At 50.2% G+C, this 23,045-nt stretch overlaps 1 protein-coding gene across 4 annotated transcripts in view; it reads left to right on the top strand.

Moving 5' to 3' along the window:
* Positions 1-8,541: 8,541 nt before the first annotated feature.
* LOC141156949 (cytochrome P450 4B1-like) overlaps positions 8,542-23,045 on the top strand; it is a 73,424-nt gene continuing 58,920 nt past the window's right edge. Inside the window, exons 1-7 of one of the 4 annotated variants that reach the window (XM_073643539.1) lie at positions 8,542-8,686; positions 10,794-10,999; positions 20,929-21,073; positions 21,528-21,572; positions 21,799-21,926; positions 22,033-22,157; positions 22,400-22,551. In XM_073643539.1, coding sequence (XP_073499640.1) covers positions 10,808-10,999; positions 20,929-21,073; positions 21,528-21,572; positions 21,799-21,926; positions 22,033-22,157; positions 22,400-22,551 — 787 coding nt within the window. In that variant the 5' untranslated portion in view covers positions 8,542-8,686; positions 10,794-10,807. The other 3 variants (XM_073643540.1, XM_073643541.1, XM_073643538.1) reach the window with 3 other exon arrangements.

Here is a 23,045-nt window from a genome sequence, read left to right as displayed (position 1 = left end):
CCGAGGGCCCAGCCACTGTGATGAATTTTTTGGGTATAGTGATTTTCAGTGTAGCCATTGAGTGTAGGTGTGGCACCCCAGGGGTCTGGTTTCCACAGTAACAGCAATGTTATGTCTGAGAGCAGGTGGGAGGTCTCTTGGTCAGGGATCCTGTGCATGCCACACCTCCTGCCCAGTCCTGGGAGGGGAAGAACTTCCCCTATATAAACCTAGGGCTGAGGCAGGGTTAGTGAGTAGAGAAGAAGTAGAGACAGAGAAGAGAAGCAGATCTAGGAAAAGAACATCAGGAGCTCTGTGGGAGCAGTGCTATAAGGAGTCAGGGGCTGGCAGCTGCAGAGCTCGCCCTGACTGAGAAGCTATCACCGGACCCGGAGTCCGAGGCTGTGGGGACTAATCTTTACCCAGCAGCAGAAACCGCCCGGCAGGGGATTTCAGGTCCTCTGGCCAAGAAACCCGAAGGCACGGTCACACGCGTGGGACCAGCACCGCCGTCGTGGAGCGGACGCCACTAGAAGGCCCCGAGTCACCGGCCATACGGGTGAGCACCACACGGTACACTCAGGGACGTGGGCTACTTATACCCGCCTCTAGCAAGGTAGCCAGAAGAGTACAGTCAGTTTGGGAGGCCTACAACTCCGCCTGGCCAGGGGAGATCCCATCTGCTCAAGGACTGACCAGGCCCCGTTCACTAGCAAGTACTCCGGGAGGGTCTATCTTTATCACCAGTAAAGACCCTGAATTACACCGCATCGTCTCTGAGTGATTCCTGCTACCCCCATCATCCACGTCGGCTGCCCTGAGGCCATACCCCTCCCGTTGGGGGTGATACTATCACGCTGCACAATCCTACCACCGGCCTCAGCGGTTTGCCCTGCAGCGGCAGCTCCTTCGCTGCATTCAACGGGTGGCGTAGTCGTCCAACATCTACCGCTAATACATCGCCGCTCAGTTTGACTCCCTGGGCACGGACCGGGTCACCGCCACGAGACTACAACCCTCAACAGATCCGGCTCCGGGTAAGCTCCCGTGCGCGCGATGCCGCGCGACGAAGGCCCAGGGGTGCGTCAACTTTTGGCGTAGTCGGCAGGATCTCGTGCCCGCAACCACCGGGTACTGCGTGCCTGAAAAAGACTGTTCAAACTTACCAGTGGTGAAGATTCCCGCCATCCGCGAAGTTTTCCCGCCATCCGGCGCCATCTTCTGCCTTCTTCCCGCCATCCGTGGAGTTTTCCCGCCGTTGGACGCCATCTTGAAGACGCCACGCGGGAAGAAGAGGGGCGTGGACTCCGAAAGCGCACGAGAACTGAAGCCCCGCCTCACGTCCGGACGTTGCGTAAGGTCCTGGAAGGAGCCCAGCAGACGCCGACGTCACAGGAGCGCGACGGAAGGTCCTCAACCCTGACGATCCACTGCGGAGCCGCGGCCTACAGAAGAGGATCATCGCAAGGTAGGCCACGGTCCACTAGGGGGGAGGAAGATGTCGGATACGGAGGAGAGCTTCACTGCCTCAACCCCCGCCAGCGCCACCGCTGCTGCAGTCATGCCTTTCACCATGCCCTATATCCCAGGAGCGGCCTGGCTACCCCAGTACTCAGGGGAGTCACATACCCTGAATGACTTTAGAGAAAAGCTGGATAGCCTCTTCCAGGTGTATCCCCTCACAGAAGAGCAAAAAGTGAGCATCCTGGTGGCCCAATTAACCGGGGCAGCCCAAAGGGAGGTAAAGTCCTGGCCACCTGGGGGAAGGACTGTTGCAGGGATACTAACCCGGCTGAGGGACACCTTTGATACCCGCACCTCAGCCGAGATCAAGCTTAGATTCTACGGGTGCAAGCAGCGAGCACACGAGAGTATAAGGGACTATGCCCTGAACCTACAAGAGGCCCTGAGAGCCATTAAGCAGACCGACCCTGACGGCGTGGGAGACGAGGACAGGCTGTTGACTGAACAATTTATAGAGGGTTTATATTGCAATGCCCACCGAACCCAGTTGCGGGCAATGGCCTTACAGGACCCTCATCTGGGATTTGCACAGTTCAAGGACAGAGCCATCCGGGTGCTCCGAGAACCGGCACCAGGTGGCGTTGTGACCCACAGACGCCCCACTACCACTTACCACCAGGAGGCGGCACCCTTGTCGGCAGGGCCTGTGGGAGCTGATGCGCAGGCTTTGAACAATGACCCGGCTCCAGACCTGCACCATCAGGTCCAAGAGCTAGCTAAAAGCGTTGCCGCGCTAACCCGAACTGTGCAGTCTTTACAGGTTTCCACTCCAGGGAAGATCCAGCTGGCATCCGGACCGGAGGACATCCCGTGGTGTCGACCAAGGAGGACCCCACCGGCCAGAAGAAGACCCAGCGACCGATACAACGAGGACGGACAACCCATCTGCCGCCGCTGCAATCAACCCGGACATATGGCAAGGTACTGTCCTTTAAACTGGCACAACCTGGGGTAGAGGGCCAAACCCCAGGAAAAAGATCATCAGACCCATCGAACTGGCGCGACAAATATGTGGGAGGACGTCCAGTCTTGCCCGTGGTACTGGATGGCATCCCCATGAGTGCCCTACTGGACACCGGGTCACAGGTTACCACTATCCCGTACGTGCTCTTCAAGCAGTACTGGAATGACTCGGATATCACCCGCTACCCTGACGACGACTTGAGTATCATCGCCAGCAATGGTCAGCCCGTGCCACAGATTGGACTTAAAGAGGTGACCATTAAAATCGGTAGAGTCGAATTGGCGGCACAGGGACTGATCATTGTAGACATTGACAAGCGCGAGAGTCACCCAAAGATAACTCTAGGAACTAATGTAATTGAAAATTGTCTTGCAGAGGTGATTTTCCTTTTACAGCAGGTTGCCAAGAACTCCAGCTCCGGCCAGCAGCGAGTGCTCCAGAAAGAGATCCGGGCACTGATGCGACGGCAACAGATAGAACTCTCCGGTGGTGAGATTGGTAGCGTAAGAATGTGTGACCCCTTTCCTATTGCCATGCCCCCAAAAAGTGAAATGATGATTTGGTGCCGGGCAGCTATTGGTCTGAGAGGTAGAGATTACCAGGCAATGGTAGAACCAGTTTACTCAGACAGTAGGCCCACCATTTTGACAGCACGGGGGGTGGTCAATGTACGCCATGGGAGGGTGCCTGTTCGCATAATAAATATCGGGAAGAGGGAAGTGTACCTGCCCCGGTATGCCACGCTAGCCAAATTGTATACCATCAATCAAAATTCCATACAGTCCGTAGAACCCTTGCCTCCATCTTCCCCGGAGGAAAGTAACTCTCTAAGGAAACAATGGAGGACTGGTGTCAGCAACTACATTTGGGTACTGACTCCACTCCCTCACACCAGAGACAGGGAGTCTATCGGGTGGTTCAAGAGTACGAGAGAGTGTTTAGTAAACACCCGTTAGACTTCGGGCGAGTCAAGGGGGTAGAACACCACATCCCCACGGGAGACCTTCTTCCCATAAAAGAGAGGTATCGACCCGTACCCCCTGCACACTACCAACACGCCAAGGGGATGCTTAGGGACATGAAGGAGGCTGGGGTGATCAGGGATAGCTGTAGCCCCTGGGCAGCTCCACTAGTCTTAGTCAAAAAGAAAGACAACACCATGAGGATGTGTGTAGATTACCGGAAAATCAACCGTATCACACACAAGGATGCGTACCCCTTACCAAGGATAGAGGAGTCTTTGGCTGCTTTAAGATCTGCTAACTTCTTCTCTACCTTGGATCTCACTAGCGGGTACTGGCAGGTTCCTGTAGCAGAGGCGGACCGGGAGAAGACCGCATTCACCACCCCGATGGGACTTAGCGAGTTTACCTGCATGCCGTTCGGACTCTGTAACGCACCAGGAACCTTTCAACGATTAATGGAGTGCTGTCTGGGCCACAGAAACTTCGAGACGGTCCTGTTGTACCTGGACGATGTCATCGTATATTCCAAGACTTATGAGGACCACCTGAAACACCTGGCGGAAGTGTTCGAAGCTCTGGCAAACTACGGCCTAAAGGTAAAACCCTCCAAGTGTCACCTCCTAAAACCAAAGGTGCAGTACCTGGGACACGTGGTGAGCGCTGACGGAGTGGCTCCCGACCCTGATAAGATCACCGCAATTAAGGAATGGCCAAGTCCCTCCAGTGTAAAGGAAGTGCGGCAGTTCCTCGGGTTGGTAGGCTATTACCGCAGATTCATCCCCGGTTTCACCAAAAAGGCAGCTCCTATGCAGGACCTCCTGATAGGCCAGTCCCGGAAGGCCAAGAACCAGAAGCCGCCCTTCAAATGGGAGAAGTTAGAAGAAGAGTCCTTCCGCCAGCTGAAGATGGCCCTAACGGGGGATGAAATCCTGGCGTACCCTGATTACAGCCAGCCCTTTATCCTCTACACCGACGCAAGTAACATCGGGCTAGGAGCCGTACTGTCCCAGATCCAGCAGGGGAAAGAACGAGTAATCGCTTACGCCAGTCGAAAACTGCGACCCACCGAAAGAAACCCTGAGAATTACAGCTCATTTAAGCTAGAGTTCCTGGCAGTGGTGTGGGCAGTCACCGAACGCTTTAAGTACTACCTCGCTTCTTCCCGGTTCACCGTGTACACGGATAACAACCCATTGACACACCTGGACACGGCAAGACTCGGTGCCCTAGAGCAGAGATGGATGGCCCGTCTGTCCAACTACGAGTTCACAATCAAATACCGGGCAGGACGCTCCAATACCAACGCGGACGCCCTGTCCAGGATGCCAAACCTACCGGACGTAGGAGAAGATTCAGAGGGATTGGAAGAAGTCGAACTCCCCGCGTTCCACCGTCATGGGACTATCCAGTATTCCCATCGGGTAAGGAGTAAGCAAGCCGCTACGTTTAACCCCTTGCCTCACTACAACTGGGAGGAAACGCAAGACAGTGACCCTGCCGTCCGACTGGTGAAGGAGATGCTCACTCAGCCAGATGCCCGCCTTGACCCAGACGCTCCGGAGGAAGCCAAACAACTGTGGGCTGAGAAGAGTCGACTGTTCCTTTACAAGGGGAAGTTGTGCCGAAGAATGGTTAACTCCCGGACGCATGAACTAATCTGGCAAGTAGTGGTGCCACGAAGAGACGCAGCCATGGTGATGGAGGCATACCACGACGGGGCTGGACACTTCGGATGGAAGAAGCTGGAGTTCCTGCTGCGCGGGCGGTTCCACTGGGTAGGCATGAGGGGAACCATCGAGAGGTGGTGCAGAGACTGTGGCCCGTGCAACCTAAGAAGGAAGGACCGTGCCAGCCAGAAGACCCCCCTTCAGTCCATTGTCACCAAGCAGCCGTTGGAACTGGTAGCCTTGGATCATGTAAAACTGACCCCAAGTAGAAGTGGCTACGTCTACGTGTTAACCATTGTGGATCATTACTCCCGGTTCTTGGTTGTCGTCCCCGTTAAGGACTTAACAGCTCAAACAGCAGCTAGAGCCTTCCAGCAGCACTTCTGCCGTCCACACGGGTACCCGGACCAAGTGCTGACGGACCAGGGACCTGCCTTTGAAGCGGAGGTCTTCCAGGAATTCTGCAATCTGTATGGCTGCCGGAAGATAAGGACGACACCCTATCATCCGCAAACTAATGGACTTTGTGAGAAAATGAACCAGGTGGTAATGGATCTTCTGAAAACGTTGCCCCTGGAAGAACGCAGTCTGTGGCCTGAGAAGCTGCCCGACCTGGTGGACCTATATAACTACATCCCTGTAGGTTCCACCAACTGTACTCCGGCTTACCTAATGAGGGCAAGGCCTGGTAAGCTACCTGTTGACCTGGAGATGGGAGTCCTGACACCCGAGGACACTTCACCGGAAGCAGACTGGGACACAGAGAGGCAGCAACAGTACCGGAAAGTACAGGAGAGCGTGGAGCGAAGTCTCTGTCTCGCTAGGGAAAGACAAGAGAAAAATTACAACCATTATGCTCCCGCTGTTCCCCTGGTACCCGGAGAGCAGGTCTTGAAGAGGAAGAGACGGCTCCACAAGTTGGACGACCAGTGGGAGAAGGACCCGTACACCGTACTGCCCTCAAGCCACGACAACCCAAAGGTTTGTACCATCAGTAAAGACGGAGGGGAAACCACAGCCATTGTATCCCGGGATCACCTGAAGAAGTGTCCCGAACAGCTATGGAACCCAGAAGGAGAGCAAGAAGACCCTCGACCCGTAGAGGAAAGGGAAGATATGGTTAGTACTGTGCTCGGAGACTTCCCTCGGTCCTGGACTCAAGTCAATGGTGCAGTTGTGGTACCCGTCCTCACGTTCCTCCAACCAGCATCCCAAGTGCCTACGGAGCAACAGGTAGAGCTGGAAGAGCAGCCGGTCCAGGAGGCAGAAGACTCCACACAAGCAGAACAGGAGGATCAACCCTCTGCTTATAGTGAGCCTGCCGTACCCCTAGTGAGCCAAAGAGCCGGTAGACAGCTGCCCAGTTTACCCTTGACAGCTCCTACACCCTGTAGTTCAGGGCTAGACAGTCAGCTCCGTAGAGGCCAGTTACCCGCACGTTGGAGGATTTGAAGTGTATAAATTGTTTTATTTGTGGTTACCTGTTTTTCTTGTTGCTTGTGTATAATTATGTGTTTCTAGTTATTTATAGGAGTCCTTGGTGGATTTACCGGGAATCCTTGTACATGGTTGGAGCGTAACCTAGGAATGGACTAAAGACTGTTAAGGACTCGGGGCAGGACAGACCCCTACCTGGTTACGTCTCCCTGTTTTGGTGAAATGGACACCTTTGTTTTCTTCAAAGACTGCACCCGGTTGCGGACACGCCGTAACCATCTTTATGTGTTTTTCTTATTGTATTATTATTGTTTATACCTTGTTATGTTTTTCTAAAAATATGTTTAGTCCCGGAGTACTAAATTTCACTAGGGGGGAATGTGGCACCCCAGGGGTCTGGTTTCCACAGTAACAGCAATGTTATGTCTCAGAGCAGGTGGGAGGTCTCTTGGTCAGGGATCCTGTGCATGCCACACCTCCTGCCCAGTCCTGGGAGGGGAAGAACTTCCCCTATATAAACCTAGGGCTGAGGCAGGGTTAGTGAGTAGAGAAGAAGTAGAGACAGAGAAGAGAAGCAGATCTAGGAAAAGAACATCAGGAGCTCTGTGGGAGCAGTGCTATAAGGAGTCAGGGGCTGGCAGCTGCAGAGCTCGCCCTGACTGAGAAGCTATCACCGGACCCGGAGTCCAAGGCTGTGGGGACTAATCTTTACCCAGCAGCAGAAACCGCCCGGCAGGGGATTTCAGGTCCTCTGGCCAAGAAACCCGAAGGCACGGTCACACGCGTGGGACCAGCACCGCCGTCGTGGAGCGGACGCCACTAGAAGGCCCCGAGTCACCGGCCATAAGGGTGAGCACCACACGGTACACTCAGGGACGTGGGCTACTTATACCCGCCTCTAGCAAGGTAGCCAGAAGAGTACAGTCAGTTTGGGAGGCCTACAACTCCGCCTGGCCAGGGCAGATCCCATCTGCTCAAGGACTGACCAGGCCCCGATCGCTAGCCAGTACTCCGGGAGGGTCTATCTTTATCACCAGTAAAGACCCTGAATTACACCGCATCGTCTCTGAGTGATTCCTGCTACCCCCATCATCCACGTCGGCTGCCCTGAGGCCATACCCCTCCCGTTGGGGGTGATACTATCACGCTGCACAATCCTACCACCGGCCTCAGCGGTCTGCCCTGCAGCGGCAGCTCCTTCGCTGCATTCAACGGGTGGCGTAGTCGTCCAACATCTACCGCTAATACATCGCCGCTCAGTTTGACTCCCTGGGCACGGACCGGGTCACCGCCACGAGACTACAACCCTCAACAGATCCGGCTCCGGGTAAGCTCCCGTGCGCGCGATGCCGCGCGACGAAGGCCCAGGGGTGCGTCATAGGCTTCCAGAGGATACTGTAAATTGGTGGATTTGCGACTGGCAGTATCTGCTTTGCTCGGAGCCAAAAAAGTAAGGTTGAAGGTAGTTCAGTCATTACTGGGTAATCTTAACTTTGCTTGCTATATAATGCCAATGGGACAGTGTGTTTTCCAGGAGGTTATCGGCGGCCATGTCGGGGAAGTCTTCACCACATCATTTTGTTCAGATTACTCAGGAGATCAAGGCTGATCTGTTGGTTTGGGATTCCTTTTAATGGAATACAATGGTCGCACATTGTGGATGGACAAGGTGATGCCCAATGATTGTTTGCAGCTTTACATGGACGCTGACCGGTCAGTGGGTTTTGGTGCATTTTTTTCAGGGATATTGGTGTATCGGTCATTGGCCGGTGTCATGGCAGGCAGCAGGTTTGGTAAAAAACTTGTCCTTGTTGGAACTATTCCCAATTGTAATGGCCTTGGAGCTCTGGGGGTCGGAATTTGGTGGGAAGAAGGTGTGCTTTTATTGTGATAACCTGTCTGTGGTTCATGCAATAAATTCACTTTCAGTAAAGTAGTAGCTTACTTGTGTCATGTGGTTTTTCTGTGTTTGTAAGGGAATGTGTGCATAGTAGCTAGGCATGCTCCAGGGGTATCCAATGATGTAGCTGATGCGCTGTCTCGTTTTCAGTTCGACAGGTTAAGACATCTGGTGGGAACGGAATCTCCCAATTTGCTGTGGAACCTGGTGAAGGTGTAGTGCAGGAACTCGGTATCTGCGGCCACGTGGGGTCAGTATCAGAAAGTCTGGGTAGAATGGGATTCTTTTTGTGCATGTGTGGGGGTGAATTCTTCGGATAGGTTGTTCTAAATTTATCTTTTTGGGGGCAATTGCTAATCCACACAGTTTCGTTCTTATATTTGCCCTTATCTTATGGCTGTATAAGGTTTAGTGGGTCTGGAGCCGTTTGTGTTTTGATTATAGCAATAAGTGTATTAATACCGTGATTGTTTCGTTTTTTGTTATAGGTGCATGTTTAATTTGGATCCTGGGTTATTCTGGGGGGGTGTTGTGGGCAGATGTTTTCACAGAAGGTCCACGGTGCTGATCAAGTGGCTTGGAATTTGTGCTACGATTTGGGGGAGGGTTTTGCCTGAAGTGGCATAATATAGCAGAGTAGATCAACCACTGTATGTGCTTGTGTTGCACATGGGAGGAAATGACCTTGGTGTCAGATCGTCTCAGGAGTTAATTAGAGACAATAAGTTCGACCTGTTAAGATTGAGGTCGTCCTATCCTGGAATTATTATTGTGTGGTTGGACATTGTGGCACGATTGAGTTGGAGGTACGCGAAATCGGTGGAGCGTATCAACAAGACCAGGATCAAAGTAAACACAGTGGATCGTTTCGTGGCAAGGAATGGAGGTGTGGTGGTGAGGCACAAGGACTTGGAGATGCTATCAACGGAGCATTTGCGATCGGATGGTGTACACCTCAATGAGATTGGTATTGACTTATGGTTATTGGGCTTAACGGATGGTATTGAGTGAGCTTTGGGTGTGTGGCGGACCCAGGCTACCTAAGGTGTCATGTGTCCAGGGCTGTGGCGGAGGGTAGGTCTGGTTCAGCAGCTGGTTTTGCTAATGTCCGTTTGGGTGGGAAGTCACTATTGGGGAATAGTGGCTTCTGTTACAGGACTAGGTAACTTGTGGGGGGTACGTCCTGCAAGGGGTAGGGGTATTAATTACGGGATATTAATACCTCATCCCAGGGCTGGTGTTTTGTGACCAGGGAAAACCTTTGAGGCTGCTTAAGGACCAGACTTATCTGTTGTTATTATATATATGTAATGTTTACATGGTTGCTGTTTATATTGTTTATAAAGTTCTGCGGCGCTATTGTTGTGGCTGCCTCAGATTGTGTGTCCTGTTTAGTAATAGGCTGCTGTGGCCATTTAACCCATGTCACATGCAGTCATGTCTATATTTAAAGGGACGTTAAGAAAGGGGTTGGTAACAATTGGAACAACCAAAAATCCCTTCTTGGATTGTCATGAAGAAGGCAGTTGTTGCACACCAACCCAAAACTATTAGTGAACTGAAATGAACTTGGCTTATGAAACATGGACTAAGATTCTTCAGTAACGCTGCCAGAAGCTGGTGTGTAGCTATGCATTATGTGTGCAGCTGGTCATAACAGCCATAAGTGCTCTACTATGTACAATGCAAAGAGCCTTTTCAGAGAAGAAGAGGACAAGAACTCTAGCGCCACCTACTGAAAGTAGCAATCCTAAAAGTAAATATTGGCACTTTAATGAGCCGCATGACTTAGGATAAAAAGCCAAATAGGACACTCCATTTGCAGACACGTGTTTTGGGGTGTTTGCCCCTCATCAGTCTAAAGCAGGAGGTCAGATTTTCCTGGGTGAGAGACCACTGACATGGAGTTTAAGGGAGAATATTTCTCCTTGCAGAGAGTGCTGCTTATTATAAAGAGGGTGAATAATTCTGGGACTGCAATAGTCAGTAAAATTGGCAATTTCTGTGAATTTAGAGAAACTATTTATTATATTACGGTAGTTGTTTGAGCTATGTAAATAATTTTTGTTTGCTTAGTTTATTGCAAACATCAGAAAGTTTGTACATTTTGCTAATAAAATAATATTGCAATGAGGCGTTGAATAATTTTGATTGCAATTGTAGCATGAGTTATATTTTCATTGCTTTCTTTCTCTGCATAATCCGGTTTCCTGGGTGCTCTGATCACTGCCGTGTCTGTGTTTTTGTGCCGGTGTACACTCAAACGTAAGTCTCCTCCTCTATTCATTGCACTTTGGATATGTGAGACTGTGGCTTCTCCTGTCAGTAATTTATATGTTCCTGTATGTATAGTACAGAGCAAAATCCCGACATGGCTTCCTCCACTTTCCCAGGACTCTTCTCCTTGAGCCTCGCTGAGCTCCTGCACTGGGCAGCCTACCTCTGTGTCCTGTTCCTGGTCTACAAGGTCTCCAGTCTATTCCTGAGAAAGAAGAAGCTGGAAAGAGCGTTCAGTGCTTTCCCGGGTCCTAAACGTCACTGGCTGTATGGTAATGCCCATGTGGTAAGTGTTATATTTTTGTTTCCACAAAAGTTGGTTAACCCTGATGAAAGTTTATACAACTGTCTAACGGAAATGAGCATTTTGCTTTTTCACTGCTTTCAAAGTTTCTATTGCTGATCAGTAGGTAGAAATATTCACAATAGATGAAACCCATTTTCAATCAGTAGGTTTTTGGTTTCTGGATTTTAAGCAAACCACTTGAACATGCTGCCAAACTTAAGTGAGTGTACCATACTAATAATGGGTGCACTCCCCACACACGTCTTACTAGTAAATCCAAAAATGAATTGTCCGGCTCAACAAATGTATATTAAAATGTTTTCAATGCTTTATTCCAATATTTTTAAAATAGTTACAGCAAATCCATAAAAAGTCAATACACCAATGCGTTTCTGGCATCAAGTACCCTGTATTTGACGCCAGAAACGTGTTGTTGGTATAGATTTTTTACGGAGTTGCTGAACGTGCCTTAAACATTTTGGATTAAAGCATTGAAAAAATATTCTTATACATTCGTTGAGAGCCAAACTACTCTTCTTTCGATTTACAAGGCGCGCCAGGACAATGGCAAGGTTTCGAGCACCGAATACCTAACTATGTGAGCTGGCTATTTTCACCTTTACAAACTTCTTACAAGTGACCGATTACTGTCAACCTTGTGTTGTGACGGTAATCAGACCCTAAAATGTTGCCAAATTTCCCCAAAAAAGAGGGGACCTCTTGGACTTTCGGAACATTTCCTGGGTCTCTCTATGATACCTCCCAAAATCATCAATTATAAAAGTTTTTTTGCTCCTTGGAAGACGGAAACCAGATAAAAATGGGACATTAAATGCATTTAATGTCCTTGATGCCAACTTTAAATTTGGCAAGTATGTGTAGCGCCCCGAGGGTTCGGCCGCTACAGGGGTATTGCACCTCAGCCAGAGGTGTGATATTTCACTCCCGGGTAAGGATGGAGTATGGACCAGGGCTCAGTTAGCTGCATGCATCACACACACCCCATTTCCGGGGGACAGCAAAACGGTGCTCCCATTAGTATGCAGGCACGACAGAGCATGTCCCTGGCTGGAGTGGGGAGGGGGGAGGAAAGCCCAGTGATGTAGGAGCAGAAGGGGACGGTTTCTGGAGCATAGGAAGGAGCTCATTGGGTGCTGGTCACCTGGGCTCACACTCAGAGGAGGAGGTATAAAAGGTGGGCACCATCTTAGTTCTAGGAGAGAGAGAAGAAGTTCAGTCAGTGAGAGGAGAAGACAGGGAGCGGAGGCTCTGTAGGAGTTCCGCTCAAAGGCAGGCCTAGGGTGAAGGCCGGAGCCTGAGAGGAGAAGGAGAAGTAGGCCTAGAGAAGAGGCCGAGGAAGGAGGAGAAGAAGGAACAGGAAAGAAGGAGAAGTGACAGAGGAACAGAAGGGCTCAGAAACAAGAAGGAAGAAGGGACCCTAAGAACCCACGAGATAACGGGTGAAGGGTCAGGCAGAAAAGGGTACCGGATCCGAAATTGGTGGAGGTAAATTATCCCTCAGCCAAGAACCGGAGGTCGTGATCATTTTTTGGTGCGACCCCCTGCTAAACCTGCTAGGAAGGCACCATATAGGATAGCGGGAGACAGGGCCCACGTTTACCCGCATAGATCCGCGGCAGCTGGACAAAAGTTTGGTCACTGGTGAGTCACGAGCCAGAGAAAGGATAGAAGGGAGTCCTGTGCCATTCTCCTGAACTGCCTGGGGGTTGACCGAGCCCCTAACCTGGTGGACGCAGCACGGCTCGGGTAGTCATTACCGGCGGAAGTGACTTGGAGTATATGAACTGTGAGTAAAAGACCCTGGACTGCAACACGTTGTCTTTGCATTTCTTGCCGCGCCAGCACTACCAGTACCGGGACGCCCTGCACTACAACCCCCACCATCTACGCTCACTGCCCTGAGGCTACACTCCTCCCGTGCGGAGTTGTACCATTCCCTGCTGCACCCCCAACACCAGCCTCAGTGGTCTGCCTTGCCGCGGCGGTCCTCCCTGACCGCAATCCACGGGTGGCGTAGTCGGACATTACCTAAAGCATATAAAAGACTGCCACTGGTCTGACCACCCTGAGCCACGGGACCGGGTCGCCACTACTACTCCCAGCATTGCCCTGAAGCCTGGTTCCGAGTGCCCCACGGCCCAGGGGGCGAGTCAGCTTTGGTGTAGTCGGCAGGATTGTGACCAACCCGCCACAAACGGGTATTGCGTGCCTCAAGAGAGACTGTTTCACTGTGTTAAAGATGGTGCCCGCCCCAGAAGAACGAGCGCCATATTGTGCACGCCAAAAGACCACAAGAAGCCACCTCCCATCGTGAGCCAGGTCCCAGAATGGCGCCAAAGAAGGAGCCCACCCCCAACAGCCATGAGTGCGGCTGTGGAGATGTCCATCAACGTGGGGGGGCTGCCCCTGAAAGTGATTGTCAGCAGATTGCCCCAAGACCACCCCCAATGGGGGCGGAAAGAGAAGAAAACTGTGGGGCAGGGTGTGGTTTGGATCAGTCTTACCAGGCCACACCCGGAGATGGAGAGAGGAGCCAGCTCCAACACCCTGGCGAGGGGCCTGCTGCAGACCAAACCACCATGCAGCTTCACGGAGCTGCTAGCACACCTCCCAAGGAAGACCCGGAGTATGTGCGGGCTGCGCTGGAGGAGCTGGACCGGAGGATGATCCGGGCGCAGTGGGACGTGATTGCCGGGTGGAAGGAAGAGATGGCCCGGCGGGCCGTGACCCAGCAGCAGGAGGCGCTGCCACCACCCAGCAGCACGCCTGCCTACGAGGGCGGTGAGAACGGAAAGGAAGCCGAGGACGACGCCGCGGAGGAGGCCGCAGCAGCGGAGGCAGGTAATGGAGACGTCCTTACCCCGAGTCCTCGGGCCGCCGACCTGCCCCTGCATCCTGTTGCGGAGCCCGAAGCCCCGGGAACCGTCACTGTCACCGCGCCTCCACCACTACCAACCGGTCCCCAGGCCGCCGACACCGCCAGCGAGACCCGCCCCGCACCTTGCCCTCTGACCCTGGACGCGATCAGAAGACGTCCACGGCAGGCCTGGTCGCAAGGCCGAGTACCTCCGGGCGCCGCTAACCCGCTCGCGCCCCCCACCCCTACGATACCACCTCTGGGCGCGGACCTGTTCGCCCAACATACGGGTCCAGATGGAGAACCCTTTACCTGGCCGCCCGGATGGGTTAACCCTCGGCGGAGGAGAGGCCCGTACGCGGAGGCCGGAGTACCACCTGAGCCCCTCATACCTGCTCCGGAGCCTCTGGAAGTCTCCCAGCCCCCGATGGAGGACGCCCAGTACGAGTGGGACCCGACTGGAGAAGATCTGATGGGGTTTACATAGGAAACGCGGGCGGCCGCAGTCCGCCGCCGGGAATCTAGCCGCCAGCAGTTGGCGCTGTTCGAAAGGGAGCAACGGGAGCGGCGCGTAAAGCAGGAGAAGTTACAGGTTCAAAGTGTGGAGCAGAAGATGAGAACCCAGAGAGACCCCCGAGCTGCCCGCGGTCCCCGAGCTACCGGGACTGTTGTAAAATTTCAAATGGAGCACGGCTGGGGTTTCATCAGGGACCCGGACACGATCAGTGATGTGTTCGTGACCCGAAGGGATGTGGAAAGCCACCTGCCGGAAGGTCATTGTGGATGGGATTTGTATCCTGGAGACGTGGTGTCTTATACCCGACACCAGGGCGTGAAGGGGGTGGTACGCCCTCCACGTTCACAGAGTGGTAGAAGAGGAGGCGGAGCAATACTACTCAGACCCCGAGTACCAAGAGGGCCCGGACGGGCCTGAAGATTACCAGGAGCAAGGCGCATATGGAGGTCATCATTTACAGTAAAGTGGAGAAGCGCCAGTGTACATATTTACCCGTCAGGGTACAGAAACTGTTTTGGGACTGTTTCCAGATTAAAGCGTGGTCCCCGTTGAGACTGATATGGAACTGTTATTTGCCTGTTGCACGTTTTAAGTGCTCCCCTAAGTTACCTGGCTGAGGACTAAGAGCAGCCATCCCTTTTCCTTTAACTGGCTGAGGACTGAGAGCAGCCATTCCCCTTCCCAAAACTGGCCGAGGACTGAGAGCGGCCATTCTTGTAAATAGTTGCGCTTCCTAAAGCGCCCCCTACTGGTTTTATAAAAAGACTGCAACGTCTACCTCAAGACAAGTTTGCTAAAGTGTTGCACCTTTAAGAAGAATGAACACCTGGTCGCAAGTTGCACCGCGGCCAGGGCCCAAGAATATGTTTTACTTGAAAATGTTTTATACGAAAAGTTTTATATGCTGCTACATGATAATGAGAATGTTTTATATGACAAAAGAGTTCCGGTAGTATTAACAACGTCTTATAAAGAAAAAATGTTGAAAAAGAGAATAGTGTTTCCCATAAAGGGAATTGAATAATGTCGGTCGTTTTCTAATGTAAAAAGTTTTGACAAAGTTTTGCATGTCTTGTAACTCAAATGTCTTTGCTCTTTTCCAGCCCGAGGACGTGCTGTGGTTTACCAGGGGGGAATGTAGCGCCCCGAGGGTTCGGCCGCTACAGGGGTATTACACCTCAGCCAGAGTTGTGATATTCCACTCCCGGGTAAGGATGGAGTATGGACCAGGGCTCAGTTAGCTGCATGCAACACACACACCCCATTTCCGGGGGACAGCTCAACGGTGCTCCCATTAGTATGCAGGCACGACAGACCATGTCCCTGGCTGGAGTGGGGAGGGGGGAGGAAAACCCAGTGATGTAGGAGCAGAAGGGGACGGTTTCTGGAGCATAGGAAGGAGCTCATTGGGTGCTGGTCACCTGGGCTCACACTCAGAGGAGGAGGTATAAAAGGTGGGCACCATCTTAGTTCTAGGAGAGAGAGACGAAGTTCAGTCAGTGAGAGGAGAAGACAGGGAGCGGAGGCTCTGTAGGAGCTCCGCTCAAAGGCAGGCCTAGGGTGAAGGCCGGAGCCTGAGAGGAGAAGGAGAAGTAGGCCTAGAGAAGAGGCCGAGGAAGGAGGAGAAGAAGGAACAGGAAAGAAGGAGAAGTGACAGAGGAACAGAAGGGCTCAGAAACAAGAAGGAAGAAGGGACCCTAAGAACCCACGAGATAACGGGTGAAGGGTCAGGCAGAAAAGGGTACCGGATCCCAAATTGGTGGAGGTAAATTATCCCTCAGCCAAGAACCGGAGGTCGTGATCATTTTTTGGTGTGACCCCCTGCTAAACCTGCTAGGAAGGCACCATATAGGATAGCAGGAGACGGGGCCCATGTTTACCCGCATAGATCCGCGGCAGCTGGACAAAAGTTTGGTCACTGGTGGGTCACGAGCCAGAGAAAGGATAGAAGGGAGTCCTGTGCCATTCTCCTGAACTGCCTGGGGGTTGACCGAGCCCCTCACCTGGTGGACGCAGCACGGCTTGGGCAGTCACTACCTGTACAGAAGTGGCTTGGAGTATACGAACTGTGAGTAAAAGACCCTGGACTGCAACACGCTGTCTTTGAATTTCTTGCCGTGCCAGCACTACCAGTACCAGGACGCCCTGCACTACAACCCCCACCATCTACGCTCACTGCCCTGAGGCTACACTCTTCCCGTGCGGAGTTGTACAATTCCCTGCTGCACCCCCAACACCAGCCTCAGCGGTCTGCCTTGCAGCGGCGGTCCTCCCTGACCGCAATCCACGGTTGGCGTAGTCGGACATTACCTAAAACATATAAAAGACTGCCACTGGTCTGACTACCCTGAGCCATGGGACCGGGTCGCCACTACTACTCCCAGCATTGCCCTGAAGCCCGGTTCCGAGTGCCCCACGGCCCAGGGGGCGAGTCATATGTATTAAAACTACTTAAAGTAGGGGCAAAATCTGCATAGTTAGAGACAGTAATAAGTAAATGGGATCTCTGCTAGCCACGTGTAAACCCTAGAATGTTATTTTTATGGGGTGCATTGTATTGGAAAGAGGGGAAAGTCAAGTCCAGCAACCCAAGTATAAACCTCCATTTCTGTTACTACTTTTTTCTGAAACTAGGAGCGTCCATTGAGTTTTACCCCGTAGCCTTAAACCATAACAATAGAATTTTAGGGGTGGCCAATGGAAGGTGGCTAGTTTCCTAAATAGTTGGTGTCAGGTGTGTATGAATATTTTATGACTGTGATCCACTTTCCCCGGACTGGAGAGATTCACCTTTATCTTTCATGTCATAAATTATCTGCTTGTTACGTAAAAAAAAAAAAAGAAAAAATGGGAGAGAGAGAAGCAGACAGAGACCAAACTCCAGGGATATTTATGCCCTTTGTGCCAGTTTTATCAGAGGTCGCGGTTCCAGAGATCTTATCCTGCTGATAATGCAGCTGTTATACGGAGTGAACATACTATTTCTTTATGATTCTCAAAGTTATGTGGGACTCCTTTCTTAATTTTTTTGTGGGGGACAAAAGCTGGTCATACAAGTTAATTGAGTATAATCAATCTGTCCTTCAACATCCCAGACTAAACAGTCAATGGAAACATGAGAAGCAATGGAATGAAACTGAAAGGGAGAAGATACAGATTAGATATTAGAAAAAACTTTTTGGCTGTGAAGGTGATCAATGAGTGGAACAGGCGGCCACAAGAGGTGGTGAATTCTTCAATGGAAGTCTTCAAAGGCAGGACAGATATCTGTCTGAGATGGTTTAGTGAAACCCTCATTGAGCAGGGGGCTGGAGACGATGACCCTGGAGGACCCCTCCAACTCTAACATTCTAGGATTCTATGATTCTAATTTAGGGAGAAAGTTTGAATAAATTAAAAAGAACAACCTGTTTCACTTGTACAAAGTGCAAATGATCTGCTGAATTTATCCAATCATGCCACACGCTTCTCATTCAAGCCAAAAGCTGCTGAAAAAAATCAAACCTGACGAATCCCATTTTTAATAAACGATATTCTGTACATGTTGCATTAAGGAAACTGTACCAAACATTGCTCATATAGGGGATGGTTGGCCCACTCTTGCACAAGGGACCCACCCAGTGATTTACCTGTTCTCCTATGGACCAATCAGAGCCAGCCGCCATGTAGGAATAACAGCACACCCCAAATTTCTAACTTTGCAATTAAGGTAATTTTTATTAGTACAGTCAATATCTATTTAATATTAAATGTATTTCTGGATTCATCCCTTCACAGGCATCTTCTAATCTGTCCACACTTGGTACTTATTAAAATCAATATTACTGCCATACAATGTCCAAAAATTAATAGCAGTACAGAAAAATCCAGTGAATCACATATGACTTCTTCGCTGACTGCAGTTACTATTCTCATCTGTTCTTTCTGGACCAGACCGCCATGACAACTTCTACAAGTCGTGATTGACTTCACTATTCGTAACATATTTGGCTCCTTACTTGCAGCTGATCCCCTTTTCCACACTCTACACAAACTTCACATCCACAGTGCTCCAGATGGTAATAATTCCGCCTCCCCTGGTGCCCCATACAGTAATAGTACCCCTCTTTTGTGCTCCACATAGTACTGGTGTTTCTAAACAGTAATAGTAGTGCTTCACACTAATAGTGCCCTGTCTATACCCCTTCTCAGAATTAATGCCCCTTTCATGCTCCAAGCACAGTAACCAACCTTCTAATTATGCCACGCAACCCCATACAATAGTAGTGTCCCCTTATGAACCCCAAGAAAGTGCCAGCTTCCATCTCTGAGCGTCCATACAATAGTAATACCCCTTTTGAACACCTATAAAAGTGTAAAGTCCCTCGTTGAGCCTCCTCACAATAATATTGTCCCCATTTGTGCCCTCACAAAGTAGCAGCACTCTTTTGTGCTAATATATTGAAGTCTTTAGTAGTTTTCTCTATGAACAACGCTCTTTTTGCCATTAAAAAAAACCTTATTCTGACCTAGCTCCAATCCCAAGATAAGTAGTTGGGGCCTCTTCCTGTATTTGTTGTCCTCAACCTGGTGCATGCAGTGCTACCCGGGGACATCATTGTACCACCTGCCCTGGGCCACTGAGCAAGTTTCCGACCACTTGTAGGCTGGAGACATAGAGCAGCTTGTAGGTTATGAAAGTAAATGGAGAGGCAGGGAACCAATGGCTCTCAGCTCTGCACAGAGGTCAACATCCGGAGGACCCAGATCCTGCTGAAAATAGTGCTTGCTTGGGGTGTAAAAGCAACAGCTCAAAAATCTGAAGAATGTAGCCTGGTGCTAGAAACACTGTGTGACCCACTTGTGGTGTAAGCCCTTCCCTGGGAGATGGGGACTCGGAGCCGGGTCCTGTGATGTTGATGAGGGTGGTGCAGCCGTGGCCTGGACCCGCTCCGTGCCCAGGGTCGTCACACTTTAAAAAGAGATGGTACGGGCTTATCTGGGTTGAGTGGCTGATCTCGACTACGCCACCTGTGGCACCTGGTGAAGGCCACCAGCGCTGCTGCAGTCCTCTGAGGCAGGATGTTATGGCAGCCGTAGTTGTTACTACTCCCCACAGGCGGAGCAGGGCCTCAGGGCAGAGAGACAGGACGAAGGGGGTAGTATTCTAGGAGTTCTGGTGCTGCGTAGTGCGGTGTAGTGCAGAATAAAGAGTTTGGAGGCCATAGGGGTTAACTTCCAGGGTTTTTACTCACGTTGAAGAGTACAGCTGCAAGGCTTCTCCCTGCTCCTTGCGGAGTTCTGCGGTCACCAGGAACGAGGGTTCAACAACCTCCGAGTAATACAAGTGTTTGATCAGGACCCCACACCAGAGTGTTCCTAGACTTCAGACCGGGTCCTTTCCTGCCTGCGTGTGTGTAGATAGGCCGGGTCTCCCTCTGAACTTCTCTGAGAAACTGGGTACGGGTGGCAACTCTGCTCTTTCCGTCACCCGGTGGGATCCTCAGGGCCTACCGGGCTTCCCCGACCAGGACATGGAGTAGAAAGGTCGGGTGTCGGGGGCCGGTACCCCTCTTGCAGCCGGAATCCCTCTGAATAGATCAGAATAGCGAGGACAGGTGGCATACTCCGCTCCGTCTGCATCCTCCCTGGGATCCATTTGCGGTGGAGCTACACTCTTAAGCTCCGGGCCTTCATGGTCATGGTCCTGGACTGGGTTGAGACATACAATTTCTGCAACCTGCCCCTCGACCCAAGGCCAAGGTACGAGGGCTGTGTCTCCATCCGCTGCAGGTCCACACAGGATCCACGTTCAGGGTGGGAGATCACAGTAGAGGACAGTCAAAGAACCATTGCAAAGGACTGACTGCGAGAGACCAATGACCAAGATGGCTGTGTATTAAATATGAATTATTAAGTAACTAAATGTGAGTCCTCCACCCTCACCCACTAAATGGTTCCCCTAACTCTTGGTTCCCCAGTCTCCCAAGCACCAGGAGGGCAGCACAGAGTGCCTTCTAGCCCCCTCTGGTGGGAGAAATGTGGTGTTGGATGTGGAGGTGGAGTCCTGACCATCACACTGTTCTTACCTCAGAGGAGGAACACTACACTCCATTAAAGAAGTGCAGCATCCCTGTGGCGGTCGAACCCTCAGGGGCGCCACAACACCAATGTAAGTTTGGCCAGGGGAGTCTTAGGGCTAAAACCAGAATTCTGTAGAGCCCTTGGGTTTTTTGGTACATAGTCAACTTATTATCAGAAGACAATAAGCGCAGGTGCTGTTACACTGGGGCTTCTCAATGGAAAATGTGGCATACTTGAGTATGACAGTACAAGCGGGTCCTCCAGTTGACCCAGGCTCTGACACAAAACCGGCCTACAAAACTCCAGCAGAAGTCATCCACAACTGAAGGTGACTGGAGGTCACAAGATTGCAGATTATGATGCTCTACAGCTTGAAACTGCATTGAAATGTGTATCCAAGATGGGTCTTCTTCTGTGACTGCTGGTTGGATCACTAAAGGTTTTAGCTGGTGCTTTCCTTCTTCTTAACAGTTCAAGCGAGATGGGAGCTATATGGACATAGTGAAGGGTTATTCAAAACAATTTGATTATGCCTTCCCAATGTGGCTTGGAAATTTCTTTGCCTCCGTCATTGTCTATCATCCAGACTATGTGAAGGCCATTCTGTCCAGGCAAGGTGAGAAACAATATTGTCTTATACATATATTTTTTTTCCATCTGCATTTATTTATTTTTGTTTCTTTTATGTTCATTTTCAAGTTTGGAATTAAATATACAATTTATAATATAAAATAAGATTTAATATATAAAATAATATTTTTTTCTCAGCAGATCTATCAACTTCTTACTATTGTTTGTGGAACATTTTTTTTTCAAACAGTGCCATTCTTAGCTAAGGGCAGTGTCTGGAATTGCAGCTCAGCCCTGATAAGGACTAAACTACAATCTCAGACATAGTGTTTTCTTCTATAACAAAACTACTTTACACTTTTTTGTGACTTTTTCTCACTAACGTGCTCTGCGTAGTTCAAGCGAAACCATGGAGCTCCTTTCTTTATGATAATCAGAGTTATAAGCCCTGTTATGTTTAACTACTATATATCCTAAATACACGTGCCATTTCTTTATAGATTCCAAGGAAAACTTTGCCTATAACTTCTTAACCCCATGGATCGGTACGTAACATAACCTGCTCCATAATAATGTAGATTTTAAGAAACTCCATAAATACTCAGGTACAGTATGTATGAATGATAACATTCGCTATTTTGCATATTTCATAGCTTGCTCTATTTTTATGCAATTATTGTGCATGCTCCTCACTCCAGTAACAGTAAGACCTGCTCTAGTCAATATAGAAGTCCCCTACTTTGACCTGTCTTTGGCCTTCATACCATTCAGGGAAAGGTTTGCTGGTGCTGTCGGGGAAGAAATGGTTCCAACACCGTAAACTGTTGACACCGGGATTCCATTATGATGTCCTGAAGCCATATGTCAAAGTGACGTCCGACAGTGTTAATGTCATGTTGGTAAGGGTTCGGAAACCTTCTTGGTCACCCAAATATCGTTCTAGTGTAAAACAACCGACCTATTTTCTGATTGCAATAACTTGGATTAATGCTGAATCTTGTTTAGGACAAATGGGAGAAACTGGCCCCAAATAATAAACCAGTGGAGCTTTTCCACCACGTCAGTCTCATGACCTTGGACACCATCATGAAATGCGCCTTCAGTTACGAGAGCAACTGCCAGAATAACAGGTTGGTTGTTTCCAACAATTTATAGATTTGCACAATGTAGAGGCATATCATGTAGCTGCTATGGGATCAATCAGTAGAAGCGGCCCAGCTCTGGTTGGTTTAATCCCATTTGAAAGTTAGTGGCAACGGGACTTCCCTTTCCATAGGACTTGCGGTTCCCTACAGAAACTAGATCATGTACTGTTCTCTGTAAAACATGGTTAACCAACTCTTTTTGATTTTCTTAAAAAAAATTTTTGCAGTCAAAATGACTACATCAAAGCCGTGTACGAGCTCTCCTACCTGGTGGATCACAGATTCCGCTGCTTTCCATATCATAATGACTTTATTTTCTACCTGAGTCCACATGGATTCCGCTTCCGGAGAGCGGTGAAAACGGCACATGAGCATACAGGTCAGAAGAGATCATAAATTATTCACAAGTATTTAAAAGAAAAAGAGAAAAATGAGCAAAGTTTAAAAATACCGTATATATATTATATTGTAGGGATTGTACTCACTCAGGTGCGATGTGAGGCAAACAGGAGGCATGTTCCTTTAAATATCCAGAGAGGTTTATTTGCTCCATAAACCGGTCAGAAAGTAAAAGGCAAACAAACAGTCTTTAGGGCAGGCAAAAACAAAGAAAACCGCCCGTTTAGCAAAGTCTCTGGTAAACCGGACCTGTGGTCACACAGGTTGGTGCGTATCCAGTACAAGTCTGGAGACAACACACAGGAGGCTTTCTCCCTCCAAACACAGACCAGGTGACAAACAACAGCCTCCATTATATAGGCTGTTAACCACACCCAGAGGTGAGGTATATGGGTAACTAGACCAGCCCATCTCTCTAAACTACCCGTAACCTGGCTCCCAGGTGCACCAATTAGTCCTCTTAGTGTGTGCGTG

The sequence above is a fragment of the Phyllobates terribilis genome, unplaced genomic scaffold, assembly GCF_046119375.1.
Source record: "Phyllobates terribilis strain yellow unplaced genomic scaffold, ASM4611937v1 Scaffold_8__6_contigs__length_399053987, whole genome shotgun sequence".
Classification (NCBI taxonomy): domain Eukaryota; kingdom Metazoa; phylum Chordata; class Amphibia; order Anura; family Dendrobatidae; genus Phyllobates; species Phyllobates terribilis.
The sequence above is the reverse complement of the archived record's forward strand: the minus strand, read 5'-3'. Positions and strand labels throughout refer to the sequence as shown.